Here is a 27,425-nt window from a genome sequence, read left to right on the forward strand (position 1 = left end):
ATTTTAGATTAGAAAAATATCTATTACCTCTTTATTGTAGTATGATCATTACACAAAAAAATAACTTTAATAAAAAGCTGATAGAGATAGCATTTCTTCAAAATAAACAACCATAAAATAAATGTACTGAAGCTGAAATCTACAGCAAACAAAGTGTAGTAGTTTAAACACTTAAATGTGTATTTTGTATATGGTTTTCTCTGACATCTCAAGATATAGAAGCAAATTATCTGTGTAAGAAATAAACAACGCTTTTGCCTGTAAAGTCTTATTTTAAAAGTCTGCCCTCCTCCACCTGATGCTGTAAATGCATATATTCAAGAGCTTCTGGAAGTTGCCAGGACATTTAGATTTTCTTATCTTGCAGCTGGGCCACAAGATGACTGTGCCTGAAGGTAATCCAAATATGCAGCCGTTGCCTAGCACTTCACTAGTATTTCCATTGAGGACATTTTACTTATCTCTGAATTAACTTCTTTCATATAACCTGTGAAAATGTTTTTAATAGCAACCCTAGCTCTTAACATGGCTGTATCTCTTGACATAATATAAACTGTATTGTTTCTTTTTGTATTCACAACATATTTCACAAAGGACATCAAAAAATCTGTTGCCCTCTTGCTGTTTAATCTTATTCTATCACATTGAAGAGGGACTTTGAAGTGATTTTTATTTCTGGAGCAAGCCAACCAGGAAATCACAGTCCAGGTCACTGCTGTGAAATATTTCACGCTCCAAAGACAAATTGTGCTTGCATAAAACAGCTGAACTGTTTTTTTTTTTTTTTAATATGGAAGCAATCTCTTCTGATATACTGAAGCTGCATGCTCTTAATAACACGTGAAGGTAGAAGCAGACATCTGCTGATGGTACAACGAGAAGCAGATGTGTGTTTTTCACCAAGATCACATTGTCTGTGTGTGACTGCACATTTTGTAATTCAGCAAATACATGAAAATGTTCTCCATACATACTCTATGACGTACTTAATATTAAAGACATCCATATGCTTTTATTTGATAAAGATACAGTAAAACACTGTAAAATGTTTTAGTGTTTTCTATTTAAATATACACTCACTGGCCACTTTATTAGGTATGCCTGTCTGAAAGAAAGGTGATTTAAGTGACTTTGAACGTGGCATAGTTGTTGGTGCCAATCAGGCTGGTCTGAGTATTTCAGAAACTGCTCATCTACTGGGATTTTCATGCACAACCAACTCTATGGTTTACAGAGAATGGTCCGAAAAAGAGAAAATATCCAGTGAGCGTCAGTTCTGTCTACGCAAACGCCTTGTTTGGTCAGAGGAGTACGCCAGACTGGTTCGAGCTGATAGAAAGGCTACAGTAGAAAGGCTACAGTGACACAAATAACCACTCGTTACAACCGAGGTATGCAGAAGAGCATCTCTGAACAAACAACATGTCCAACCTTGAGGCGGATGGGCTACAGCAGCAGAAGACCACACCAGGTGCCACTCCTGTCAGCTAAGAACAGGAAACTGAGGCTACACTTGGCACAGGCTCACCAAAATTGGACAATAGAAGATTGGAAAAACATTGTCTGGTCTGATTCTGATTCTGAGTCTCGATTTCTGCTGCAACATTTGGATGGTAGGGTCAGAATTTGGCGTCAACAACATGAAAGCATGGATCCTTCCTGTCTTGTATCAACAGTTCAGGCTGGTGGTGGTGGTGTAATAGTGTGGGGAATTTTTTCTTGGCACACTTTGGGGCCCATTCGTACCAACTCAGCATCATGTCAACGCCACAGCCTGCCTGAGTATTGTTGCTGACCATGTCCATCCCTTTATGACCACAGTGTACCCATTTTCTGCAGGATAACGCGGAATGTCATAAAGTGTGAATCATCTCAGACTGGTTTCTTGAACATGACAATGAGTTCACTGTACTCAAATGGCCTCCACAGTCCCCAGACTCAATCCAATAGAGCACCTTTGGGATGTGATGAAACGGGAGATTTGCATCATGGATGTGCAGCCGACAAATCCTGCAGCAAACTGCTTGATGTTATCATGTCAATATGGACCAAAATCTCTGAGGAATATTTCCAGTACCTTGTTGAATCTATGCCACGAAGGATTAAGGCAGTTCTGAAGGCAAAAGGGGGTCCAACCCAGTACTAGTGCGGTGTACCTAATAAAGTGGCCGGTGAGTGTATCTAATAATTGGATTTATTTCGTTAATATTGACGATGAATTTCAGCATTATTATTCCTGTATTCAGTGTGAAATGAGCCTTTAAAAATGTATTTTGAATGTCAGTCCATTTCTTATTAATATAAAAATAATTAAGTAGGGATCTGCGGGGCATTGCAAATTACATTTATGAGACAGATCAGTACTGTCATCGTTGCAAAGACCAAATAAATCAGCTATTTAGAAATTAGTTATTAAATTTTTTTGTCTCTGTTAAACAGCACTTGGGAAATATTTGAAAAAGAATAAAAATATGATGATAATAATATATATATATATATATATTATATATATATATATATATATATATATATATATATATATATATATATATATATTATATATATATTATCATTAAATATATATATAAATCAATTTATTAAACAGTTTAGCGAAATTCAACTTCTATGACAATCAATATGATACAAATCCTAAAGACAAATCATATAAAAAATAAATATCTACAAAAATATGACAGGGGAATGCGGTTTCTACAATGTCTAGAGTTTTAATTAAAATGATAACAAATGCACAAGGTTTTCCCTTAAGACATGCTTAGCCTTCTTTTCTGTGAAGCTGGACCATCTGTTGTGTAATTTGAGCTGTTTGCTTGATACATTCTTGGCCATGTTGACTCTTGTGCTATAGAGAGAAGACTCTCAGGCATTCTTTGCACCTCACAAACACATGAGAGCATATGAATAAAAGCATGAGTCATACATGATGCAGACCCTCAAATGTCACCTGCTTCTCCAGCAAATTATTCATTGGATTAGGCCGGCTTTGTGGCCAACAGACTCCAATTGCTTATTAATGTATTAGGTCAAACAGCCTCCAAGTGTTTTGCATAACACCTGTGTGAAGTGTTTATTGTGAGGACTTGATTAAAGATGGGATTTAAGTCAGCCCATGGCTTGCTTCTTCAGAAGAAGATCCGAAAGTAAAGCAGGTTAATAATAAATTATATTTTAGATCTATGTCAACTAACTCTCATTATACTGTCTGCTTAATATTGGCAAAATAAATATTACAGACAACAGACAATGAACTTTGCAAGTACAGGTTATTATTATTATTATTATTATTATTATTATTATTATTATTATTATTGTTGTTGTTGTTGTTGTTGTTGTTGTTGTTGTTGTTGTTGTTATTTGAATTACTACTATAATTGTTACTATTATTATTATTATTATTATTATTAGAAAGAATACTATTATTATTATTGTTGTTGTTGTTGTTGTTATTATTATTATTATTATTATTATTTATTTTATTAATAATAAAATTAATAATAATCTGCTATTATTATTGTTGTTGTTGTTGTTATTATTACTATTTTTTATTATTATTGATAATAATAACAATAATAATAATAACAATAATAATAAGCTGTTATTATTATTATTATTATTATCATTATTAATATTATTTTAATATTATTATTATATTAGAATTAGAATTATTACTATATTGTTATTATTATTTTTTTTTTTATTATTATTATTATTAACAGAATTATTACTTAATATTATTATTATTATTACTAACAGAATTATTACTTAATATTATTATTATTATTATTATTATTATTAACAGAATTATTACTTAATATTATTATTATTATTATTATTTGTTCATTTAAAAATTGGTACGTAAAATTTTTACGTAATTTCATAAATTTCATTAAATTCAAGTAATTTTTAAGACCCAAAGCAATAAAACAAAAAAGCCAAACAATGCTGTGTGCTGTGCTGAATGAACTCATTAAATACTATAATATAATCAGCTGGAAAGGAATTATTAAAAACTAATAAGAATGACTTTTAAATAAATGTCATTGTGTTGCCCACATATGCATATTGAAGTCTACCATTTCTGTCTTTTTTCTTTTGATTTCTTTGGAGCTTACTTTAATGAGAAAACAATGCAGTTGCATTACATTTCATCACTTCATAACTGCAAAGGCTTTATTCATTGCAGATTTAATGTGACTGACTCAAATTTAAACTCAGTTCTAGTATGACACATTTGTGTCGCGTTATTTCATTTCTTTTTTGCTGAATTATGTAAAATGGTTAATAATTTAGGACTATATGTAGCTTGCTGTTTAGCCATTGTAAAATGTCATTTAAAGGACACGATAGATGGTGACCAGCAGTCGAATGCACATTAACTCAAATGACTACACAGGAAAAAAAAAAGTTGTACGTGCCTGACTGAGTCTCTAGAAAGTGTTTAAGTGAGCCAGCGAGCACTGTTTTACATTTACTAGCCTTGACAATCCAGGCTTCAGTTTAATAGAAAGCAACCATGAGGCTGGATAGACATCTATTCTAAATGAAGGAAATTAGTTTATTTAATTACTGGACTTTTGTTTGTGTAATTGCTTCAAAGAATGCTAATGAAGCGCTAGTATATTTAGTTGTACACTCCAATAACATGTGCTATAGGGAAATTGAATAAACTAAATTCTTAGTAGTGTGTGGGTATGCGAGTGTATGGGTGTTTCCCAGTACTGGTTTGCAGCTAGAAGGGTATCCACTGCATAAAACAATGCAATAATTAGCGGTTCATTCTGCTGTGGTGACCTCTGAAACAGAGACTAATCTGAAGGAAAATGAATGAATGAATGAATGAATGAATTTTTTCCCCCTGTTCTAACTATATCTCTTATTTATCCATATACCAGGGTCTTAAAAGCTAACTGTCATTCACCCATTGTAATGTTTTTCCTCTTGTAAACATTTGTAGAATCTCTCATGTGCTGCAACAATACACTTTTATAGGACATTTTAGGCTTTGTATAATTTTTGCTCAGTGAAAAGATGCTGTCATTCTGTCAAGACTACAATAATTGCTATAATTGAAATCTCTTGTCAGGTCTTTTCAGATGTTCATGTCTGAAGCACAGTTTAGTGATGTCACTGAAACGAAATGGTGTGAAATACCAGCCTGGTCACTTTGCACATACAGTCATTTCTGTTGCACACCATTCAAAACCTCTTAAACTCAGTCACAACTGAATGAAGCAACAGTATATCATAATATAGACACCAATCTTCAATTAAGATGCGCATCGTGTCTCATACATTCTTGTGTTTATTAAATAAACCAAGAAAATATACACTACCTGACTAAAGTCTTGTTGTCTATCCAAGTTTTAGGAACAACAAATAATAACTTGACTTCTAGTTGATCATTTGGAATCAGAAGAGGCTTATATGGAAGGCAAAAGCCTCTAAATTACGCATATTTACCAAAATAAAATATGATCATGCCTTGATTTTAATTATTTAATTAAAAGTAAGCTCTTGACTTTACTAAGACAAAAGTCTTGACACTTAAATGATGAAAAGAAATGATGTACAGCATAGAATATAAAGAATATAAGTCATGGTGCAGTGGAAAAAGAATTAATATTGTGTATGACTCCCCTGAGCTTGCAGGTCTGCATCCATACATCTCTGCAATGACTCAAATCACTTATTATTAAAGTAATCTGGAATGGCAAAGAAAAAGTTCTTGCAGGACTCGCAGAGTTCATCAAGATTATTTGGCTTCATCTCCAATGCCTCCCTCCTTCATCTTACCCCAGAAATGCTCAATAATGATCTTACTGGTGACTGGGCTGGCCAATCCTAGAGCACATTGACCTTCTTTGCTTTAAGGAACTTTGATATGGAGGCTGAAGTATGATAAGGAGCGCTATCCTGCTGAAGAATTTGCCCGCTCGTGTTGTGTGTAATGTAATGGGCAACACAAATGTCCTGATACCTCGAGCTGTTAAGGTTGCCATCCAATCTGCAGATCTCTCGCATGCCCCCATACTGAATGTAACCCCAAACCATAATTTTTCCTTCACCAAACTTGACAGATATCTGTGAGAGTCCATGCTGGTTCCAATAGGTCTTCTGCAGTATTTGTGATGATTTGATGCAGTTCAACAGATGATTCATTAGAAAAAATCTACCTTTAACTAAGTCAAGTTATTATTTGTTGCTCTTACATTTTGGATCGACAACAAGACTTTTGTCTGGTATAGTGTAGCCGCTAAATCATTTTCTTATTCTTGTTTAACAGCATATGACTCTATACCACAAAACCAGTCATAGGTGTAATTATTTTAATTGAGATTTATGCATTATCTGAAAGCTGAATAAATAATCCTTCCATTGATGTATAGTTTGTTAGGATACGGCAAAATTTGGCAAGAGTGACACTATTGAATATCTGAAAACTTATTATTAAAAAAATGCCTTTAAAGTTGTCCAAATTAAGTTCTTAGCAATGCACATCACCAATCAAAACTCAGGTTTTTATATATCTATGGTACAAAAATAATAAAAATGTCTTAATGGAACATAATCTTCACTTAATGTCCTAATGTTGTTGGTATAAGATATAAATCAATAACTTTGACCCATGCAGAATTTTTAGCTATTTTCTTATGTTTAGCTATTTTATCTTATTTACAATATACTAGTGCAACATAAGACTCCAGAGTCACATATTATATAGGATAAATGTAAGTTATGTTAAAAATAACAATAATAAGTAATTGACAGTGCAACAGCTCAACTGGAGTATTATTTCTAGTAAAAGAACTACACCATAAACCGGTTTCAAGCCTCTAGAGGCGGCTGAGTGTTCAAGGCGATGATCTGCTAAACCGTTAATGTGTCTTCCTGAGAGACTACAGCTCATGGTTGTTATAAATGGAGTTGTCAAAGGTTTATTTCCAAATGTTTTCAAAGATGTCAAAAAGCACTCTCTCCCCTCCCATGATAATGCGTCTATACAATAAATCACCATGCATTTATCTGTCACTTAATTGCTCTGGTTGCAGATTATACACCAAACCACTTTGCCACGCTACAATCCATTCCAAAAACAAAACACATACGCCATCCATCTTGCAAATACTATGTCTGCAAACATTGGTAGCAATTAAAACAGGGAGCTGTTGTAGTTTAGTGCTGGACGCATATCTTAAATTCAGTGAGGAGTTCAGGTTATAAATGTATAGAAGCAATGTGAGCAATGATGCCTCTGCATTTCCACAAGTAAGATATAAATGCCTCATGGACAGACTGTTAGCACCAGCACAAGGAATGTTTAACATACTCTCAAATTAAATTCTTTTAAGTGTATGGTAGCTGTTGTAACCTCATTAGCTTTCTTAAACGTATATCAGTAGGGTAACATGTTATGAATGCAACTAAATGATCATTCTTCAATTATAATAGCCTTTTTTAATTGCTGCTTATCAAACTGTACAAACATGACCCCAGCTTTAAGCCAATCACACTCATTGTTTACACATTGACATTGTTTTTAGTGCCAAACTGCCAAAAAGACAAAAATATTGCATACACAATAAGACTCGTCTAAATTACTTGACATAATCAACGACACAGTACTGAATTGGCAGCTAGCAAACAAAAACAACCTCCAGTATTAATTTTGATCTGGCTTTTTTTGAAAGAAAACATGGGGAATGTTTTTTTTTTCTTAATTTGATTGTTGTAGTGACTATTCTGCATGACTGTGCCTCAACTTCTGGTGCTGGCAGAAATTTCAGTAGTAATTTATTGGCTTTCATGAACATTCAGCAATTAAAGACCACAGGTTTTGTGCACTTGGCTTTAGTGTATGGAGTCAAACAAAACTTGAAGTTTTGAGCAAAAAATAAATAAATGCAAATCTCCAAAAATACAAAATACATTTTTAGAAATAACTATTAATTTTGCAAACAATAATAAAGAACTGCAAAGGGAAAATTAAGTTTTGAGAAATAAAAACAAAATTTGCAAACAAAAAAAGAACTGCAAATAAAAATCAAGCAGTGCAAAAGCAAAAAAAACTAAATATTTGCAATTTTTTAAAAAACTATATATATTTGCAAAACATTTTTACCGCATTGTCTTTTCAGTTACTTGCAATGCTCATTTTGATTAGCTTTTTAGTCAACCGTAAGTTTGCGATGCTGTTTTCACTATGCACTTCACGTTCCCTTGACTCTGCTCTCTAGTCAAATCAGGGCCAAAATGTGAAATGTGCTGAAACGTGAAGTGCAAAGTGAAAACAGCATCGCAAACTCACTGACTAAAAAGCAAGTCGAAGTGAGCATTGTAGTTGACTGGACGGGTTTTGTAAAGGCAATGCTATAAAAAATGTTTTGCAAATATTATATATATATATATATATATATATATATATATATATATATATCTATATATATAATAGATATATATATATATATATATATATATATATATAATATATATATATATATATATATATTATTAATATATATATATATATATATTATTTTATTTTATTTTTTATTATTTTTTATTTTTTAATTTTTTTGCAACTGCTAGATTTTATTTGCAGTTTTTGTTCTCTGCAAACTTTATATTTAGTTCTCAAAACTTAATTTTCCCTTTGCAGTTCTTATTTTTGTTCTTTATTTATTTATTTTTTTGCTCAATACTTTATTTTTTGTTTGCAAAACTTTCTTTTATTTTGTAAGTATATATGGCCCTAGATTGACTCTATATTAGTGTCTGTGCAGTTTTGAGGCAATATATTTTATACTTAAATTCCACCATGGGGTTTGCCGCATATGTTGGTTATATAAAATCCTATGTACAAAAGTTAAAGGCTGGAAACTGTATAAATTACTGCAACTTGTAACTTCTCAGCAGTTCTGGGTAGTAAATGATTACATCTGTGTTATGCAATCAGGTTTCAGTTATTGAGCACTAACATGGTGTAATGTTTAATTCATTTAATGTTGTTGACAACATAAAAGAAAAATGTCCTTTTATGTCAAACAAATAGATTCAGATCAACGCTTAGATCAGTAGTAATCTGAAAATAATCTAATTAATATATGATTACACTGTTTTCTGGTTAAATTACTTCATTTTCCATAGGCTTTCTTCTCTATTTGAGGTTGCAACAGCGGAATGAACTATTCCAGCATATGTTTTCGAAGTGGATGCCCTTCCAGCTGCAACCCAATATTGGGAAACACTCATTCACACACTCTCATACACTACGGACAATTTAGTTTATTCAATTTATAGCGCATGTCTTCGGACTGTGGGGGAAACCGAAGGACCGGAAGAAACCCACGCAAACGGGGACAACATGCAAACTCCACACAGATATGCCAGCCAGAACTCAAACCAATGACCTCTCTTGCTGTGAGACGACAGTCCTAACCACTGAGCCACCCTAATTAAATGACTTAAAATGTGGAATATAGATGTGTCATTATTGCAAATTAAAATCCGTATTGGACAACAATTTGTAATCTACCCAACACACCATTAAAATTTATACTTAACAAACTCCTGACAAAGAACAGAGTGGTGCGATGATGTGAACAGACCCATTAATACATTTTCCAGCTGAGAGTAATGGTTATTTTTAGCTAAGAATTTAATTGAATTAATCACATTTTTTTTCTGACTGAAGTCAGTCTTGTGGTATGTTTTGTCACGCAGTTCTTTGATCTGGTTTTCTGGGCCAAAAAAAGGTTTTCTACAGAACAAAGACTTTAAGCTGGACATGGCGATAGATGTTCAGAAGGTATTCAGAAATGGACATTTTTATGCTGCAGTTTGTGGATCAAACTCTGAATTATTGACAATAACTCAATACAAATCTGCTTTTGTCTAGATATCTCAACATTCATACTTTAACATGATTAATGCCCCAAGTGCTCTCCTCTGACATGTGCATCACAAATGAGATATGTTAGTCACAGAGGATATGTCTCTGAATCACATCAGCTAATTAACTGGGGTGCCTTATGGTTGGGTTTAGGACTGTATATATCGTTTCAGCATTGATGTCGCAATGTGCACATCCACAATACTCACATCGCAAAGATATGCAATGTCAAGTCAGATAGAAATACAAACAGATAGAAGTATAGTACAAAACAATACAAATATTACTTTTTTGCAACAAGAGAATGTGACCATTTTCAAAATTATATAATAATCGTAAAGCAAAAGAAAGACAATGATAAATATAAAAAGAGGAAAAATAAATAAATAAGAGAGGGCACATGAAAAAAAAGTACAAGTATGAGTTCCAATTCTCTTTAAAAAATACAAATTTTGACTTACATTGAGTATATTTACATTTATGTATAAAAAAATTCTCCAATAAATAATATGAGGTTTATACAAAAAGTTGAATTAAGGAATTGTTTTTCTTTCATGTAAAACCCCAAAATAATATGTCTATAGCTTAAAGTACAATCACCACAAACTTTTTGGACAATTAGAGACTTTACATCAGACCAGAAAGATTTAACAAAGGAACATTCCCAAAACAAGTGAGCAACAGACTCAGGATGTCTCACAGAAAGAGCAAGAGACCTCACTGTCCTTTTTGAATTTCTGTCCAAATTGTTTAACTGGATAAAATCTGTGAATCATTTTAAAAGATATTTCTTTCATTTATTTGTTAAAAGAATTTCTGGGGCAGTGACAAAACATACAACCATTTAATATCATCAAAAAGTCTGTTTCAATAAGAAATAGACAAAGGATTTGAGACGACAAGATCTAAAAATAAAGCCCTGATTTTATGATTGGATTTTTTTAGTGGAGAAACAAATGGATCCAACAACAGTAGATTCAGGTCTAGGGGGACATACAGAAATCATTGAATTATTGTTATTTCTAAAAAGCATACAAATCTCAGAGGAGATGGCCTTACAAGCAATATTAAATTGTTTTTAGACATGGGCAGAGTATATCTTAAAGTAAAATCAGAGTAAGTAAATAAATTACCATTACTGTCAAATAACTAGTTCACTAATATTAGTGAAATTGTTACTGAACCAGTTACTAAAGACCCATTACTGAACCAGTTATAAAAGAATAAAGATTTCCTCTTATCTACATTATTACAGTTGTTCTAAATGTAAAAATTCTGTGGCGAGAAATCACTTTATTTATCTGGAATTTATAAGATTTATGCAAAAAAAAAAATTGTTACTTGGAATTTTTGTCTTGTTTCTAGTCCAAATATCTACAATTCAAAGCGAAAACAAGATTATTTCACTTACCCCACCGGCAGATAATTTCTTTAAAACAAGCTTAAAAAAAAACTCTTAATTTTCACTTATTTCTTTTGACGGTGAAAACTAAACAATATTTTGCATGGTCTATTTTTGCATGATATTTGGACTAGAAACAAGATAAAGAAAAGCATTTATAACACTTTATTTAGATGGTCCATTTGAGTATAACTAAACTGTCTGCTAAATATCTGTTGATACTTCTCCTTCAACAGACATTTAACTGACTAGAAGAAACTTTGCAAGTACGTCAACTTACACAAACACTAACCCTAACCCCAACCTAAGAGTCTACTTGTAATCTGATGAGAATTAGTTCATATGTAGATGCAATGTAACTTAAATTCAACAAACGGACCATCAAGTGTGACCAATGCATTTTTATTTTTTGCATTGCGATTAAATTTCTGTACCCGAATACTGTTAGACCCCCTTGTAAAATGCTCAAATAGAGCTATTCAAACCATCTACTAAAACTATATTCATATCACGATGTTTATTGAAGAAAAATAAAATATCGTAATATCAGATTTTTCCAATATCGTGCAGCCCTATGTCCTCTTCTCTTTATAAACATGATATAATTTGGCCCAATCTTTAAGGCACATGAATTCTGCTATCACCGATTAATTTATTTTATTAAAATTACTAAAACACACTGGTTTATAGTTTACATTGTGTAGCCGTTACACATGCATTGTTATCATTATAGTTAGTTTTCCTATAGTGAATAATGAGTTGGAAGTCATGCACGTTCACAGAAAATTTAAAATAAGATATACACTTGTGTACAGATTTCATTAATGCATGCAAACAGAGAGACCCGTCCTATAACCCTAACCTTGCAGCTGGATCCTTTCATTATTTACACTTGAAATGATAATGCCACCTATATTTGTGCACAGCTGCGCCATCTGCAATTCAACAACATTCGTGTCACACAAAACGGAAAGGGATCTATTGTACATCGTATTCATTAGGTCTGGCAATGATCCATGATCAGGCCACTGAAATATTCTGGCTGACCCCCAAACCTCTCAAGAGCTCAGTTAATAATACTCCATCCATCCAAAAAGCAAGCTTGAGGACTGATTTGTTAATGCCAGTTATTTCCCTCCAATTCATTTTCTCCCTAATGGTTTGTGTTAGAGCTCTGACAACTTTAACTTTTACCCTATTTAAATTCAAACATGCATTTCGGGATTTCTATGTAATGTCTTTTAAAAATGAAAAGCACAAAAATCATGGGATGCATTTACACTAAACAGGAGAGCAAATCGAGAGTGTTCAGCAGCTGGTTACATGTCTTGCTATGCCCTCCAGCCACTCTGACACACTGGAAACAAACAAAAATGAGGCTGATGCTGAAATATTATGACAGATTATAATTTATTGAATGATCAACTCTTTGAACAGACAACAGAGACACTTTACAATGCTGGAGTAAAAGGGAGCACTTTGTTGCAACATAGAGAAGAAAAGGCAAACCAAATAATTCCACCTTTTCGTCCAAGCAAAATGTGTACAAAATACAATATGGTTTATGCGCTTTAAGCCTTGTCAAAGAATAAAGTTGTAATGTCATTGTTTCCATACACTTCACGATTAAGATGTTCAACTCAAATTTCTTAATCTGCATTGTTCAAATGTAAATTAGTCTAAAAGTGCAAAGAATTACTGCAGGTAACTTTGGCACCACTATAATTTTACAAAAATAAAAATAAAATTAAGGCAGCAGTTATATTTTTCGTTGTTTAAGCTATTTGAAAAGATGAACCAGAATTTAAGGGGAAAGTGTCATTGAGACCTATCAGTGATGAATGTCAGACTCTTTCCAGATGGTTGCTTAATGATTCAGTAAATGAATTTTCCTTAAAGTGGAATCATCTTTTAAATCATTCACCCAGTAACAAAAATCTCATTAAGAACACTCATCAAAATCTTACAAATGTGCTCTCTGTGCAGTGTTGGGATGAAGCATTTGTTGATGCATGCATAAAGAAGAACGAGTACAAAACACATCTGGAAATCTTTTTACAAATAGGCCCTTGAATCTGAATTACAAAAATCTTTATCTGCTAACAGAATGAAATGATGAATTTCTGAATGGAAATGCAGAGATAGCAAGTTATTCTGCGTTTGTTATTTCTAACAATACCTATAGTCAGCTATTAAAAACTCAGCCAATTCTATGATGTAAACAACTAGATATTTGCCTTGTGTGAATGAGGGAAAACTCCAATACAAACCGGATAAAATTTCACTCTCGTAGTGTAACGCCTATATACACACGCTCTCTCTCTTAAATAAAGCGCTTTTGGCTCATTCTCGACAGAAAACGTACTCTGTGTAGCTTGTCCAGACTTTGTCCTCGTTTGGGTCGCTGCTTGAGTACGCGCACGTGCCCGTGGAGCTGCACGCGACCATCTGGAAGCCAAACTCTGACAGTTTATCAAACGCCTGCTCGAGGAAATTATATTTCAGATAATAGCGCGACGTGTACCTCTCTGGAGGCCGGTCCGGGTCTCTGCTCTCGTTCAAAGTGTCTCCAAACACCTCCTTTGCCAGAGAAGTCTTCCCGCATACAGTGATCCGCGCGACCCGCCTGAATTTGGCATCTGTCTGTATGTCTCTTCCCATTGTGTATGAGCCTCGGTAACCAACCGTGATGTAACCCGACTTTCTGGACTCCAGGGAGGGAGAATGTGCGCTGCTGGCGACGGACAGTGTGCGAGAAGTCTCGGGTCCGACCACTGGAGTCGCGCTCGCGCTCGGCTCCTCCGAGTCACTCTGGCAGATCTCGTCAGTGATGGAGTTGTCTTTACTCATTTTGGGACTCAAGAGCTTGCTGAGGTCCCGCAGCTGAAAGAACTCAGCCTCTCTCTGTAACCTGCTCTTTTCTGGAAAATAGTCCGGCAGAACCAGGTTTAGATCCCGTAGGTAGTCTAAAATGTAGCGGAAAAGAAAGCCGTCCCTGTCCAGAAAGAAGCGACCTTTGCTGTCCCGCGCCAGTTCAGCCGGTGTTTTCTTACTGAACATGGTCCACAGCAGAGAGTCCGGTACGGCTATTAAAGTGGTGTGCCGTGTTACATACACCTGTCCTCCCACGTTAAGTTCGATAATGACGGAGAACGGGGACGCGGAATCAGCGCCGTTTGATATTCCACACTCGGGATCTGCCAAAGCCATCGCGTCTCCTCTGCCGAAGATGCCAGTCACTCGCGATTGTGCGCAAAGGGCTTCCCAAAGGCTCGGGATAAGGGCAGATGTTTGTTTAAATAGGCTGTGGGAGGGGAGAGAAGACGAACGATGTTAACGCTTTATTGGCAAAATGAGACCAACAGCTTTCATGCCTCCTGCTGTCAGTGTTCAGATGCTAGTGTATCTCATGCAACAAAAGTGTAAGGATGCTAAATGTAGATCATAAAATGGCGGAAAGATGCACGGCTAAACGAAATATTCTCTCTATCCATCACGCAGCGGGTGAAAACAGTTAATTACAGAATTGACATTTCTCTTGTGCCTTTTGACAAAGAGAATAGCGACATCTGGTGGTAGAAATAGAACTGCGGCTACCAAACTTCACAGTTGAAAGTAGGCTACTAGTAAAATGCTTATAGTAAAAAGTCACATATCAACAGGTTTAGCAATCGTTTAGATCGGATACAACATGACCATGAATGACGGCTTTTATTACAGACTTTTATCAACCAGCTACCAATCAGCAGTCAAGTTGTCCAGCAAATTTTAGCATTAATTTTAAATCAAATCACTTTTATTGTCGCATCATCAGCAGCACGTCTACTGTGATGAGTGAAACGCTTAGGTGCTAGCTCCAGACACTACAAAATACTTCAACATACTCCATAAAATAAAACGATATACTATTAGCAGTGTTGCAATACGTTAAATACGTTAAGCAAAACACACATATAGGCACAGAAAAACAAGTACACGTCTAAAAGCTGTAAAAGTAGTTTGGCTAATTGTTGTAGGCAATATTGTTTTAAGGTGGGGATTTGGTTAAATTGCAGTGCATGCTACATCTTGATGATATGCAGTGAGGGGTATGGAAAGAGTTTGTGTTAGGTGTGTTGTGTTCATCAGCCTGATAGTCTGTGGGTAGAGCTTTCCTTCAGTCGGCTGGTGTGTGATGCTGCGGAACTCTCTGTCTGAGGGTAGCAGAGAGAAATGTCCATAGCTTGCATGGGTGGCTGGAGTTGCTGATGATTCTTTTGGCTTTCCTCATGCACCGCCTGGTGTAGAAGTTCTAGAAAGAGGGAAGTTCACCTCCTACCATGTGGCCAGCAGTTTGCATTTATTAATTCATTCAACAATAATTGTGTTTATGGCATTTTACTGAGTAATGAGTATTTGTAATGTTACCCCACCATGAAAAGTGGAAACTACCAAATATGTAAGAGTAAAAACCATTCTGCAGGACCACATGGTCACTATTTTAAGTCTTTATGATTTCAGAATGATTTTTGACCTTGTTACACTGAATGAATGACTTCTAACAAACTGCACATCCTCCACACGCTTCCTGGATACTTCAATCTCCACACAACATATTTTAAAAGTACCTTGTGATTCACAGGTGTTTTCATTTTTTTGTACACTTCTGAAGTGTATAATGGGACCTTGATCTGTGCTCCTACAAATATCAGTGGTGACAATTTAAATTTACAGATTAACAAAGTAACATTTAGGCCTATTGACATTTTAGTATCAATAAACAAAATATTGTATGATAAAATTCAGTGCTCAGCATAATTGAGTGCACCCCATTTTGAAAATGAACATTTTTATCTATTTCTCAGTGAATATAGGCAATGTATTTTGGTGTATTTAAACAAAACAGATTTATTAAACAGATATATTTATTAAAATAATATTTTAGTCACTGAACATATACAGAAATTGAAAGATAAAACAATTAAATTTAAGTAAAATATTGAAAACAAAATTACGATCTACAAAATAAAAAAAAAATCTATATTTTTGCTTCTCTTGATTTTTCCTCTCTTTTAAATTTGTATTTAATATTTTTCTATATGATATAAATTTGGCTGTACTAGTTTTTTCAACACATTTCTAAACATAATAGTTTTAATAACTCATTTCTAATAACTGATTTATTTTATCTTTGCCATGATGACAGTAAATTATATTTGACTAGCTATTTTTCAAGACACTTCTATACAGCTTAAAGTGACATTTAAAGGCTATCAGACATACTGTGAAAATTTCCTTGCTCTGTTAAACATAATTTGGAAAAAATTTTTAAAAGAAAAAAAAGTTCAAAGGGTGACGAATATTTCTGACTTCAACTTTAAATGCACAAATATAATATTGTATGGCTTCCTATTAAAAATATGAATTTAAAAGATAGATTTGTGAGGGGTGTACTCATATACGCTGAGCACTGTAGATAATAAACTGTAAAGAAAAAGTCTGTAAAATAGGGCCACAGTAAAAATACTGTCAGCTCATAATAACTACTTTGGAACATAATTTTCATAAACAGAAACGCACAATTTATTGTTTCTAACTTCTAAAAATGTCATTAAAGTTGCTTTGTTAATCTTTTCAACAGTATAATTGTGAGTAAAGGGTCAAGGCTTCATAATTTGATGAATAAATACACAGAAAACATTAATGAATCACAAACTCTGGGAAACTGTTAATTAAAAGAAACATTTTATAGTTAAAGACAACAACACTTATTTGGACATTCCGAGAAAGGCAATTTATGTTTATTAAATATAAATGCCTGGACCTTTACACTGAATCACAATTTTTGCTACATGACATTTTTTTATGTTTTATTTTCAACCAGCCAAATGTTGCAGCAGAAATCATGCCTTAATAGTCCAGGCAAACTAATTTTATATTGTCCAATTGTGAAGATGGGCGACGCAGTGGGGCTGTGGGTAGCGTTGTCCCCTGACAGCAAAAAGGTCGCTGGTTCGAGCCTCAGCTGGGTCAGTTGGCATCACTGTGTGGAGTTTGCATGTTCTCCCCTTGTTCACAACGGTTTCCTCTGGGTGCTCCAGTTTCCCCCACAAGTTTAAAGACATGCAGTATCATTGATCTGCAGTTATAATCAAATCATGTTCATAGAAAGGTTAGTAATGAACATTTAACACCAGTATTTATGTGTATAAAGCATCTGTTTTCTGAGAAATGCTTCTCATATGATATGTGAATGACCCGTACGGCTTTACTGAGATTTCCTCAAGTAAAAATTATGTCGTCTGAAACTTTGTTGTACACCAAGCCCACCAAAAAGGAATCCTTTTGGCTGTGAAAACGCAAGCCAGATAAAGGTGACCCGTACCGACCCCTTATGTACTGTACCTCTCAGTGAAACGGGCCAAATTTGAGTTACCTTCTTTCAGCATGACCTATGTCTGGTCATTCTTCTCTGACCTCTAACTTTCACAAGACATTTTTGGCTTCAAAACCTCCCTTCACACTGGACATTATCTCATTCACAGATTATTGTCTGTAAACCCTAGAAATGGTTCTGTGTGTGAGTTTCAGTTTCTGAATTACTCAGAGCAGCCAATCTGGCCACACTGGTGGTTCTTCCCTATTTTGATGATCTGTTTTTGATGATCTTGGACATTCTGTGATCCCTAAAAGTGAACTAAGTTGCCGCTATGCTGTGTGTATATACCATCAGTTAATCAGGTGTAACTGGTGCTGGATGAGTGTATGTTTGCCCAAAAATTACAATTTTGTCATCATTTACTCACCCTTGACTTGTTTCCAGACTAGCTGATGTTTATTTTTATTTTTGTTGTTGTTCTGTTGAACACAAGAGAAAGTATATTGTAGAATGTTGGAAACCAATAGCCAATGACTTCCATAGCATTTGTTTTCCCTATAGAAGTCAATAGGTATGTTTCCACCCACTGGTTTTATGCCTATAATGGAATATTGCATTAATGGAAACAGAAATGTGCATAAATTATGAAATATGCATAAAACCATATGCTCACAACTGACTAGGATACTTTTTTATTATCCAATAAGAAAAGAAAATTGCATAAACTACAGTGGAAACACCATTTTCCAAATAAATTTGTTGTTGTGGATAATAAAAAATAGGCATGATGCATTAGCATTAATGACTAGCCAGCGGACAGACCGCATTGTAAGACATCTGAAATATTGTTTTCAAGAGTTCCCACTTAGATACGCTTGGCGTATAAGCAGGGTTGGCATGCTGTCCCGGGAGAGAACCCTGAGCTCGGAGATATTTGAGCCCAGGGCTCCCGCCTCGGTCGATAAGCATATCAGGAGATCCGAGATCAGGTAGGTCTCAAGAGCTACCCCTTTAGAAAAGGGAGGAAAAGGAGGAGATGGGGTGGAAGGGGGGATTCTTCCTAACGAAGATAGAACAGTAGGGAGAAATTGATCCATTTGTGCTCAATCATATCATGTGCTCCTCTCGAAATTAGTTTATGAAACTTCACTTTGGTCATTCTAAAATCCCTCAACCAAGTCTGTCATCAAGGTGGTTCAGTATCATTACCTCCTGGAACTGTCTTGAGGTGTCTGTGTTTCACAAGAGTGGTCTCGTGCCTCAGTAAGTCACCACGGTTTTCAACATTCTTTAGAATATTTTTGTGTTAAACAGAAAAAAGAGAAGAAAATTACAAGAATATTAGGGTCACGGGGAGTAAATGATGACAGAACTTAAAGTTTGGGGGGATCACTTTAATCCTTAAGCACCTGAACACAGTCCTATATATTTTACACTCCGTTCAGTTTAAGAGTACATCAGTAGCCTGAAATGAGCTTAATTCATTTCAAATAAATCTATTTATTGATATTTATTATAATCTATTGATTATTTTGACATTTTTTATCTTTAAACATTTCCATTGACAAATATAAACGCAAAAAACTTAACAATTTTTACATTAAAGGGGCAATAAACCTCTATTTCTTTCCCTTTCAGAGGCAAACTCAGTGTGACACTATGAGGAAGCAGTGACCAACAGAAAAGTACTCTCTAACTCTAATACGCAATAGCAGAAGAATTTCCAGATTTCACAAATGCTGAAGAGATACACTTACTGCTAGATACAAGAGATCAGGAAATGAGAGCTCATATTCCTAATATCATATGAACTGATTATACAGTCCTCTGTTTTCAGTGTCTCATTCTGTGAAAGCACTCAAATCATATCATTCAACATTAACATGTAAAAAGAATACATTTCTAAAGGGCGGTAAACGTCTGGAGTCTTCAACCTCTATTTAACTTTATGCAAAATGTAAATAGGTATTATTTTACAGTACATACAGTTAAAATCCGAATTATTAAACCTACTTTGAATTTGTTTCTTTTTTAAAATATTTTCCAAATGATGTTAAACAGATCAAGGCATTTTCACAGTATGTTCTGATAATATTTTGTCTTCCAGAGAAAGTCTTATTTGTTTATTTTGAACTAGAATAAAAGGCAGTTATTAATTTTTTCAAACCATTTAAGGTCAAACGTATTACCCCCTTTAAGCTATATATTTGTTTTCGATAGTCTACAGAACAAACCAGCGTTATACATGAACTTGCCTAATTACCTAACTTGCTTGGTTACCTAATTAACCTAGTTAAGCCTTTAAATGTCCATTAAGCTGTATAGAAGTGTCTTGAAAATATCTAGTCAAATATTATTTACTGTCATCATGGCAAAAGAGCAAATAAATCAGTTATTAGAAAGGAGTTATTAAAAACTATATTGTTTAGAAATGTGTTGAAAAAATCTGCTCTCCGTTGTAAACAAAAATTGGTGGGCTAATAATTCTGACTTCACCTGTACATCTGTGAAAAAAACTAAGAAACCACTTATAGATAAATGATTTATAGCTGTGTATAGGCCTACAGATAAAATATGTGCTTCGTTCTGCAAACTGCAAAAGTGAAAATGTACTTCGTTCTGCAAAACCTTCAAAAGTGAAATGTTGTCATAGAGTAAAATGTCAATTGTTTAACAAATGTTTTCAGACAACACTTCTTAAACTTTAAGTGTTAAGAGATCACATCAAATGAAAATATTTGTAATTCTGACCAACTCTCATTTTATGCAAAATACTTCAGAAGAAATATCAAAAAGTAAAAAAAAGTATGATTACTTAGTCATGACAACTTATGTTTTATTTAATTGTAACTTATTAAACTGTTAACCATCTTCTAACTTAATTGTATAAGTTACACAAACTGTTTTAAGTCAGTTTATAACGTAGGTTCAAATGACTCATTAGGTTAGTTTGATTCAGCTTAAAATTTAAGGCACCCAGTATTTTTTACAGTGCATCAGATCTTTAAAGGAGAAAACACATGTGAAAGAAATGTCTTTGAGTAATATATAGACACACACTACCAGTCAAAACTTTGGAGTCAGTTATTAATTTTTTTTTTTAAAGAAAATGATTCTGTTCATCAATGAGGCATTTATTAAATGTAAAAAACAAAACAAAAAAAAGGGTTAAATTGTTAAATATTTATTAACATTTTCAATAACTGCTTTCCTATTGTATGTAGTTTCAAATTAAATGATTACTCCAGTCATTATTGCTTTTATTACGATTACCATTATTATTAATTAATAATAATAATAATAACAATAATAATTAATAGTGATTTCTGAAGGGTCATGTGACTCTGAAGACTGGAGTAATGAAGCTGACAATTCATCTTTAAAATCACTGGAATAAGGATTAAATTAAATAATAAACTACTTACGAACAGTTTGTCTTATAGTGCATAAACATTTCACTATTTCACTATTTTGATGAAATAAATGCAGTCTTGGTGAGCAGAAGAGCTTATTTTAAAAACATTTAAAATCCTACTGACCCCAAACTTTTGACTGCTAGTGTAAATTATATTATTTAAAAGCATTTGCTTTCACATCTTACTACATATTCAGTGGAAAGAAATATTGCAAAAATCAAAACATATGATTGAAAATGTCCTTCTAATGTGAACTGTGTGCGCTGCGCAATGCGTGAATCATAAGGTAGTCACCAAATTGTGAAATACTGCTCTTCACGCTATTGTGGTTTAGTAACATGGAAACTTGGTGGTTAGTGAGGTCGTTTGCCAGTAGGAGATGTTAGTATATAAGGCTGCCAAACTGAACTCAATCAAAATTCAGAGCTCACACAATGATCCGAAAGGTATTCACTTCTAAATAAACATTTCATTCAGCATTTATCTGCCGCTAAAATATAATTGTCCAGCAAGCCTTGTTTATGTAGTTTGTTATTTCAGGCTCATTGTATTGGTCTTTGCTACATTTTAATTCAAATGCACCTAGAAAGTGTTGGTGCTGTTGATGAGTGTGTTAATTATTTTCTTCTGCTCTTTTGTCAGAGTGTTACGGATAGTTTTGGGGCAGCTGTGTCCTGTCTGAGCACATCTCATCTGACAGATGAAGTCATCAGGAGGAGTAAGCGGATGATTCTGGACACACGGGGAGGTGGGTTTGATTGGAACCAGAACACCAGTCTTTAACACTGTGCTTCAGTGCAGCCAGGTGAGTTTGTGTGGTGTGGTGTTTGGTGTGAGCACCCTGTTTTGTTTTACAGTTTTTATGTCTGACTCTGCTTTGATCATTTATGAATTAGAGGCAGCAAGCACTAGAAAACAGCAAGGTCTGGGGAAGACCGGATCATCTCTTCCACCTCAGTATGCTGCTTTTGTTATGGTGTCGCGGTAAGTCTTTTTAAAATACACTCTAAATAACTTTAGAGTTGCTGACATTACATTAAACTCACTGCAAGGTACATCTGGTTAAATATAAGCCGTGTTTAACTTGCTAAATTTAGAAAATAATTCATGTCAGTTAAAAAATTTAAATTAAAGTTGATGGTGTTGCATGTAGGATTTTCAAATACACAGTAAAAATTAGCTGTAGTCTTTGATTTTTTTATTTTTTTATTTCAAACTACAGTTGTCAACATTTGAAGTGGTTTAAAACCCATTCATCAAAACTGTGCTTAATCTACTGATCAACACCCCTTTTTTGTTTTAGGACAATTTTAAAAAACATTTTTGATCCATTTAAAATGTTGACTACTGTAACTTTTACAAGCCATTTCAGCGTACATTAAATTAAACTGACTCAAAACAGCAAGTTAAATATACAGTTGAAGTCAGAATTATAGCCCTCTTTGAATTTTTTCTCCTTTAAATATTTCCCAAATGATGTTTACAGAGCATAGACATTTTACAGTATGTCTGATAATATTTTTTCTTCTAGAGAAAGTCTATTTGTTTATTCGGCTAGAATAAAAGCACTTTTGAATTTTTTAAAGCCATTTTTAAGTCAAAACTATTAGCTCCTTTAAGCTATATTTTTTTGATAGTCTACAGAACAAACCATCATTATACAATAACTTGCCTCATAATACCCAAACCAGCTTAGTTTAACCTAATTAACCTAGTTAAGCCTTTAAATGTCACTTTAAGCTGTATAGAAGTGTCTTAAAAAATATCTAGTCAAATATTATTTACTGTCATCATGGCAAAGAATCAAATAAATCAGTTATTAGAAATAAGTTATTGAACCTATATTGTTTAGAAATGTGCTGAAAAAATCTGCTCTCCGTTAAACAGAAATTGGGGAGGAATAAACAGGGGGGCTAATAATTCTAACTTCAACTGTATATAAAGCCAATACTGTGTGCTTTGTGTTACTTCAGCTAATTAAAATTACATGTTAAGATTTAAAAATTAGTTTTTAGTCAGTTTAATGTTGAAATACTTAAAAGGATTGTTCACCAAAAATGAATATTCTGTCTTTTTTCTGTTGAACCAAAAGGAAGTTACATTGAAGAACACTGGAAACTGATAACCATTGACCTCTGTAGAATTAGTTGTTTCCTACTATGAAAGTCAAGATATCTTCTTTTGTGTCAAACAGAACAAAAATATGTGGTTTGGAACGAGTTGAGGGTGAGTAAATGATGACAGCATTTTCATCTTTGAGTGAACGATCCCTTAAGGAGAAAAAGTACAGATGCAGTCTTCTTCCTAATGAGACCTGTGCCTCTGTGTTTTGTGATATATATTATAGGTGCACTCTATGGATTTTGACGACACCTGGCATCCCGCCACTCACCCGTCAGGTGCAGTGTTGCCTGCTCTCCTGGCATTGGCTGAAACACTGCCTGTTAACCCTCTGGCCTGGAGCTACTCCTGGCTTTCAATGTGGGCATAGAGGTTCAGGGGAGACTGCTGAGGTTTTCCAAAGAGGCACACAACCATTCCCAAAGGTACAACATATTTTTTTAAGTGTTTTGAAACCATTTATTTGATCTAACCATGTAATCATTTGGCTAGTAGAAATTAGTCGTAATGAAACTGAAACACGTATGGTGTGCAGTATCTGTGGTATAATTAAAGTAAGTGAAGAGTTCAGATGCAAAAACCTCCTATATCCTATATTTTCGTATCCTCCTTTGTTTATTTTGAGATATTTCACTTTAAAGACTAGGAAAAGGACTTATTCTTTGCCATAAAAGTGGTATTACTGAACATACACACAGGAGCCTGATATAATACCAATTTTAGAGGAAAATTTCAGACGGCATTTAGAGGTTTTTGCATCTGAACTCTTCAGTTAGTAATTCAAATAATTTCACTTTTTTGTGAAGGTATCATGTAAGTAATTTAATCAAAAACACACAAAACACTGATAACATATTCAGCAATGCTTAACTAAGAATTATTAATGAATAGTCCGTTGTATAAAACAAAATGCAATTACACTACCATTGGGATTAAAGAGGTGTTTTCGGAGGTTTTTGAAACACATTCGAAGCTTGTATGCTCACGAAGGCTACACTGTTTTGATCAAATAAAGTAAAATTGTGAATAATATTTCAGTTTGAAAATGTTGTATATTTCTGTTATTATATAATAAAATAAAATGTGTAGAAACATTTAAATATAGTGTATTCCTGTTTTCTAGTTTAACACTGAAATTTCAGTAGTCATTATTTGTCAGTCACTTGTTTCTTTACTAATAATACTACAACTATTATACTACTAATAATTATTATTAACTTTAAATATTTAATTAAAATATTTATTTTAAAAATGTTAAAACGTGAACATTTCAAGATTTTCATTATCACTGTGTTAAAAACTGTGGTGCTGCATATATAACATTTGTAAGATTATTTGATGAAAATAAAGTTCAAAAGAACAATTTATTTAAAATTCTGAGGAAAATCTAATCTCTATCAAGCTTTTATATCAACGTTGGATCAATTAATGATTGTTAACTGAATAAAAGTGTTAAAACTTCCTACTTTCCTGAAAGTCAGTAGCATACATATCAGACTTGAATGCACATCAACTAATTTTCAATAAGGTGTATTTAATCAAATAATTCTTTAGTAGTTTTAGTCATAAATGCAAACACAGTTATTTCTGAATAGTGTAAATGTATCTATAGTTTTAAAAACTCATTTACATATGAGTGAATGTGAATTTGAAAAGAAACTCTCTGGTGTGGAGTGATCGGAGGGTTTTATTTCCACTGTAAATCCCATATAGGTTCTTGATCTCTCTTGAACTTTTGATGTTGAAAATGCAACCCTGCAGTTTATCAAATGACAATTGACATTTGTCAACGCTGAGTTACAGATTATATGTTTTGGGGTTATTACAGTATTCAAGAGTTCACACTTAGCTGATGATTGATTATAAAGCTTGTTTGGCATGCTGTCCCGGGAGAGAGCCCTGAGCTCATAAGATCCTCGAGCCCTCCCGTTTGCAAGGTGAGAGGGGTTTGAGCTCAGGTAGATCTCGAGAACTCCCCTGCTGTAGTAGCTAATGAACAGACAGTGAGTGCTCTTAAGAGATAACTACTACTAGGAGCATGTCTATGATGCCGATTTGGATTAGTCGATTAACTTAAGTTGCTTGTTTTTGGACGGTGGGAGGAAACCAGGGGACGTCAGCTGGCTTGGTAAGGGACTAGAGGCAACAGTGCTAACCACTGGGCCACAGTGCCACCCATCTGGGAAAATTCAATTCACCTTCTTTTGTATAGCGCTTATACAATGTAGATTGTGTCAAAGCAGCTTCACATAAAAGGTCATAGTAAAAAGAGGAGGAGTAGGGGTGGAAGGGGGGATTGTTCAAAACGAAGATGGCTGTGATATGGAACTTAAGGTATTTATAGTGGATTAGGAGTCGTCTGATTGGTGAATCATAAATTAAATAATGCAGGACCAGCTGCAAGCAATATTAAACATGTGATCCTCTCGAAATTATTTATAAACTACACTTCACTTAAACTACAGTACAACACCTGGTAATGAGCTGCCAGTACTTCATCTTCACAGATATTCTTTTAGAGTGTACCAGAATTCAGTTCTAATGAAAAACTCTACAACTGCCTTTGATTATTGGCTTCTGATTAGTTCGACATTGACGGTGTTTGGTATGTGTGTGTGTCAGATTTCACCCTCCTGCAGGTGTTGGTGTGATGGGCAGCGCAGCAGCGACAGCTAAACTCCTGCGTCTCCCTGCAGCTCAGAGCATCGCAGCTTTAGCCATCGCCTGCTCATCTGCAGGAGCCCCATGGCCAATGCTGCACCCAAACCAACCCCTCCACATGGGCAATGCTGCCGGGGTGGTTTAGAAGCGTCTCAACTCGCTCTCCTCGGCCTTGTGGGCAACACACACATACTGGATCTTCAATCCGGGTTTGGGTCCTTCTATCCAGATTACGCTCCCTCACCCGCTAGCCGAGGTCACCCCTAATTCTCACTACCGATGGGTGCTGGAAGAGCAGGACATCGCGCAAAACGATTCCCGCTCACCTCGGCATGCACTGGGGGCTGATTGCAGCAATAGAAGCGAGGGCCAAATTTTTAGACAAACACCCCAATGCAGATCTCAGTCAAATCAAGAAGATCACTCTCAGAGTTCCCTCGTCCAGATATGTGGACTGTCCGCTTCCGGTCACCGAACACCAGGCCAGACACTCTTTCCAGTTCAACTGTTGCACTGCATTGCTGGACGGTGAGGTCAACGTTCAGTCCTTCAGCAGAGCTCAGATGAACAGAGGCGTCCTGAAAGAGCTGCTGCTGAAAGTAGAGCTGGAAAACCCGCAGGACAATCACTCAAGCTTTCAGAAGATGTATTGTGAAATCTCTGTGAGTCGACGCATGGGGAATGTCACTGCACGCTGCGACACTTTCTACGGTCACTGGAGGAAACCGCTGAGTCAGGAGGATCTGCTGAAGAAGTTCAGGCTCAACGCTTCATCTGTGCTGCCCGCTGAGGTGCTGGAGGAAATCATTTATGCTGTAGATCATCTGGACACTAATCAAGACTGCTCCAAACTCTGGTCATACATGCACTTTAATAAGCACATGGTACAGAGAGACGAGCGCCGCTGCTTTGCGTTGGCTTGAGTGTTTGTGAGGCAGATTTTTGGAGATTGAAAGCTGTACTGACTTTGTTCTCCTTTTTGAAAGATTTGCCAACTTTTGTCAGTTTGACGCAGTTGTGGTGACAAAATAAAAAACGTTTTCTGCTAATTTGGCTTAAAAAGATACTAAAAATGTCCTAAAGAACTGTTTGTATCTTCTGATGAACCCAAAAGAAGATATTTTGAAGAACGTGAAAAAGTGGTAGCCACTGACTGTTTTTCTTTTGGTCTTAACAGGGCTGTTCATTCATTCATTCTTCTTTTCGGCTTAGTCCCTTTATTAATCTGGGGTCGCCACAGCGGAAGAACCGCCAACTTATCCAGCATATGTTTTTACATATGCAGATCCCTTCCAGCTGCAACCCATTAGTGGGAAACATCCATACACACTCATTCACTACAGACATTTTAGCTTACCCAATTCCATTCTGCTTTGGTATTGCTATGGTTTCGTGAGTTTTCATGATCTCTGAAATGTATGTGTAAAGCAACCTTATTTATAGAAAAAATTATAATGATTACAATTTTTATCAAAATAATCGTGATTATAATTTTTTTTCCCGAGATTGGAGCAATCCTAATGGCTACCAGTTTGGAGGATGACTAAATTAACATTTCGA

General features: G+C 34.8%; 2 protein-coding genes across 2 annotated transcripts; one reads left to right on the top strand and one right to left on the bottom strand.

Moving 5' to 3' along the window:
• Positions 1–12,711: 12,711 nt before the first annotated feature.
• On the bottom strand, positions 12,712–14,647 carry LOC130234557 (BTB/POZ domain-containing protein KCTD12-like). The gene has a single exon (XM_056464794.1). The coding sequence runs from the start codon at positions 14,517–14,519 to the stop codon at positions 13,653–13,655; it is 867 nt and encodes a 288-aa protein (XP_056320769.1). The 5' UTR covers positions 14,520–14,647; the 3' UTR covers positions 12,712–13,652.
• A 6,812-nt stretch (positions 14,648–21,459) lies between these two features.
• On the top strand, positions 21,460–26,894 carry acod1 (aconitate decarboxylase 1). Its single transcript, XM_056465258.1, is given in 11 exon segments — positions 21,460–21,529; positions 21,726–21,830; positions 21,832–21,888; positions 21,980–22,019; positions 22,022–22,059; positions 23,431–23,527; positions 23,530–23,629; positions 25,827–25,942; positions 25,945–26,099; positions 26,101–26,177; positions 26,179–26,894. Coding segments are annotated over 11 exon segments (1,407 nt in total). The 5' UTR covers positions 21,460–21,517; the 3' UTR covers positions 26,789–26,894.
• The last annotated feature ends 531 nt before the right edge of the window (positions 26,895–27,425 follow it).

Source organism: Danio aesculapii, chromosome 9, assembly GCF_903798145.1.
Source record: "Danio aesculapii chromosome 9, fDanAes4.1, whole genome shotgun sequence".
Taxonomy (NCBI): Eukaryota; Metazoa; Chordata; class Actinopteri; order Cypriniformes; family Danionidae; genus Danio; species Danio aesculapii.

Coding starts and splice junctions, on each gene's coding strand:
- LOC130234557 (XM_056464794.1), bottom strand. CDS start 14,519: ATGGCTTTGGCAGATCCCGAGTGTGGAATATCAAACGGCGCTGATTCC.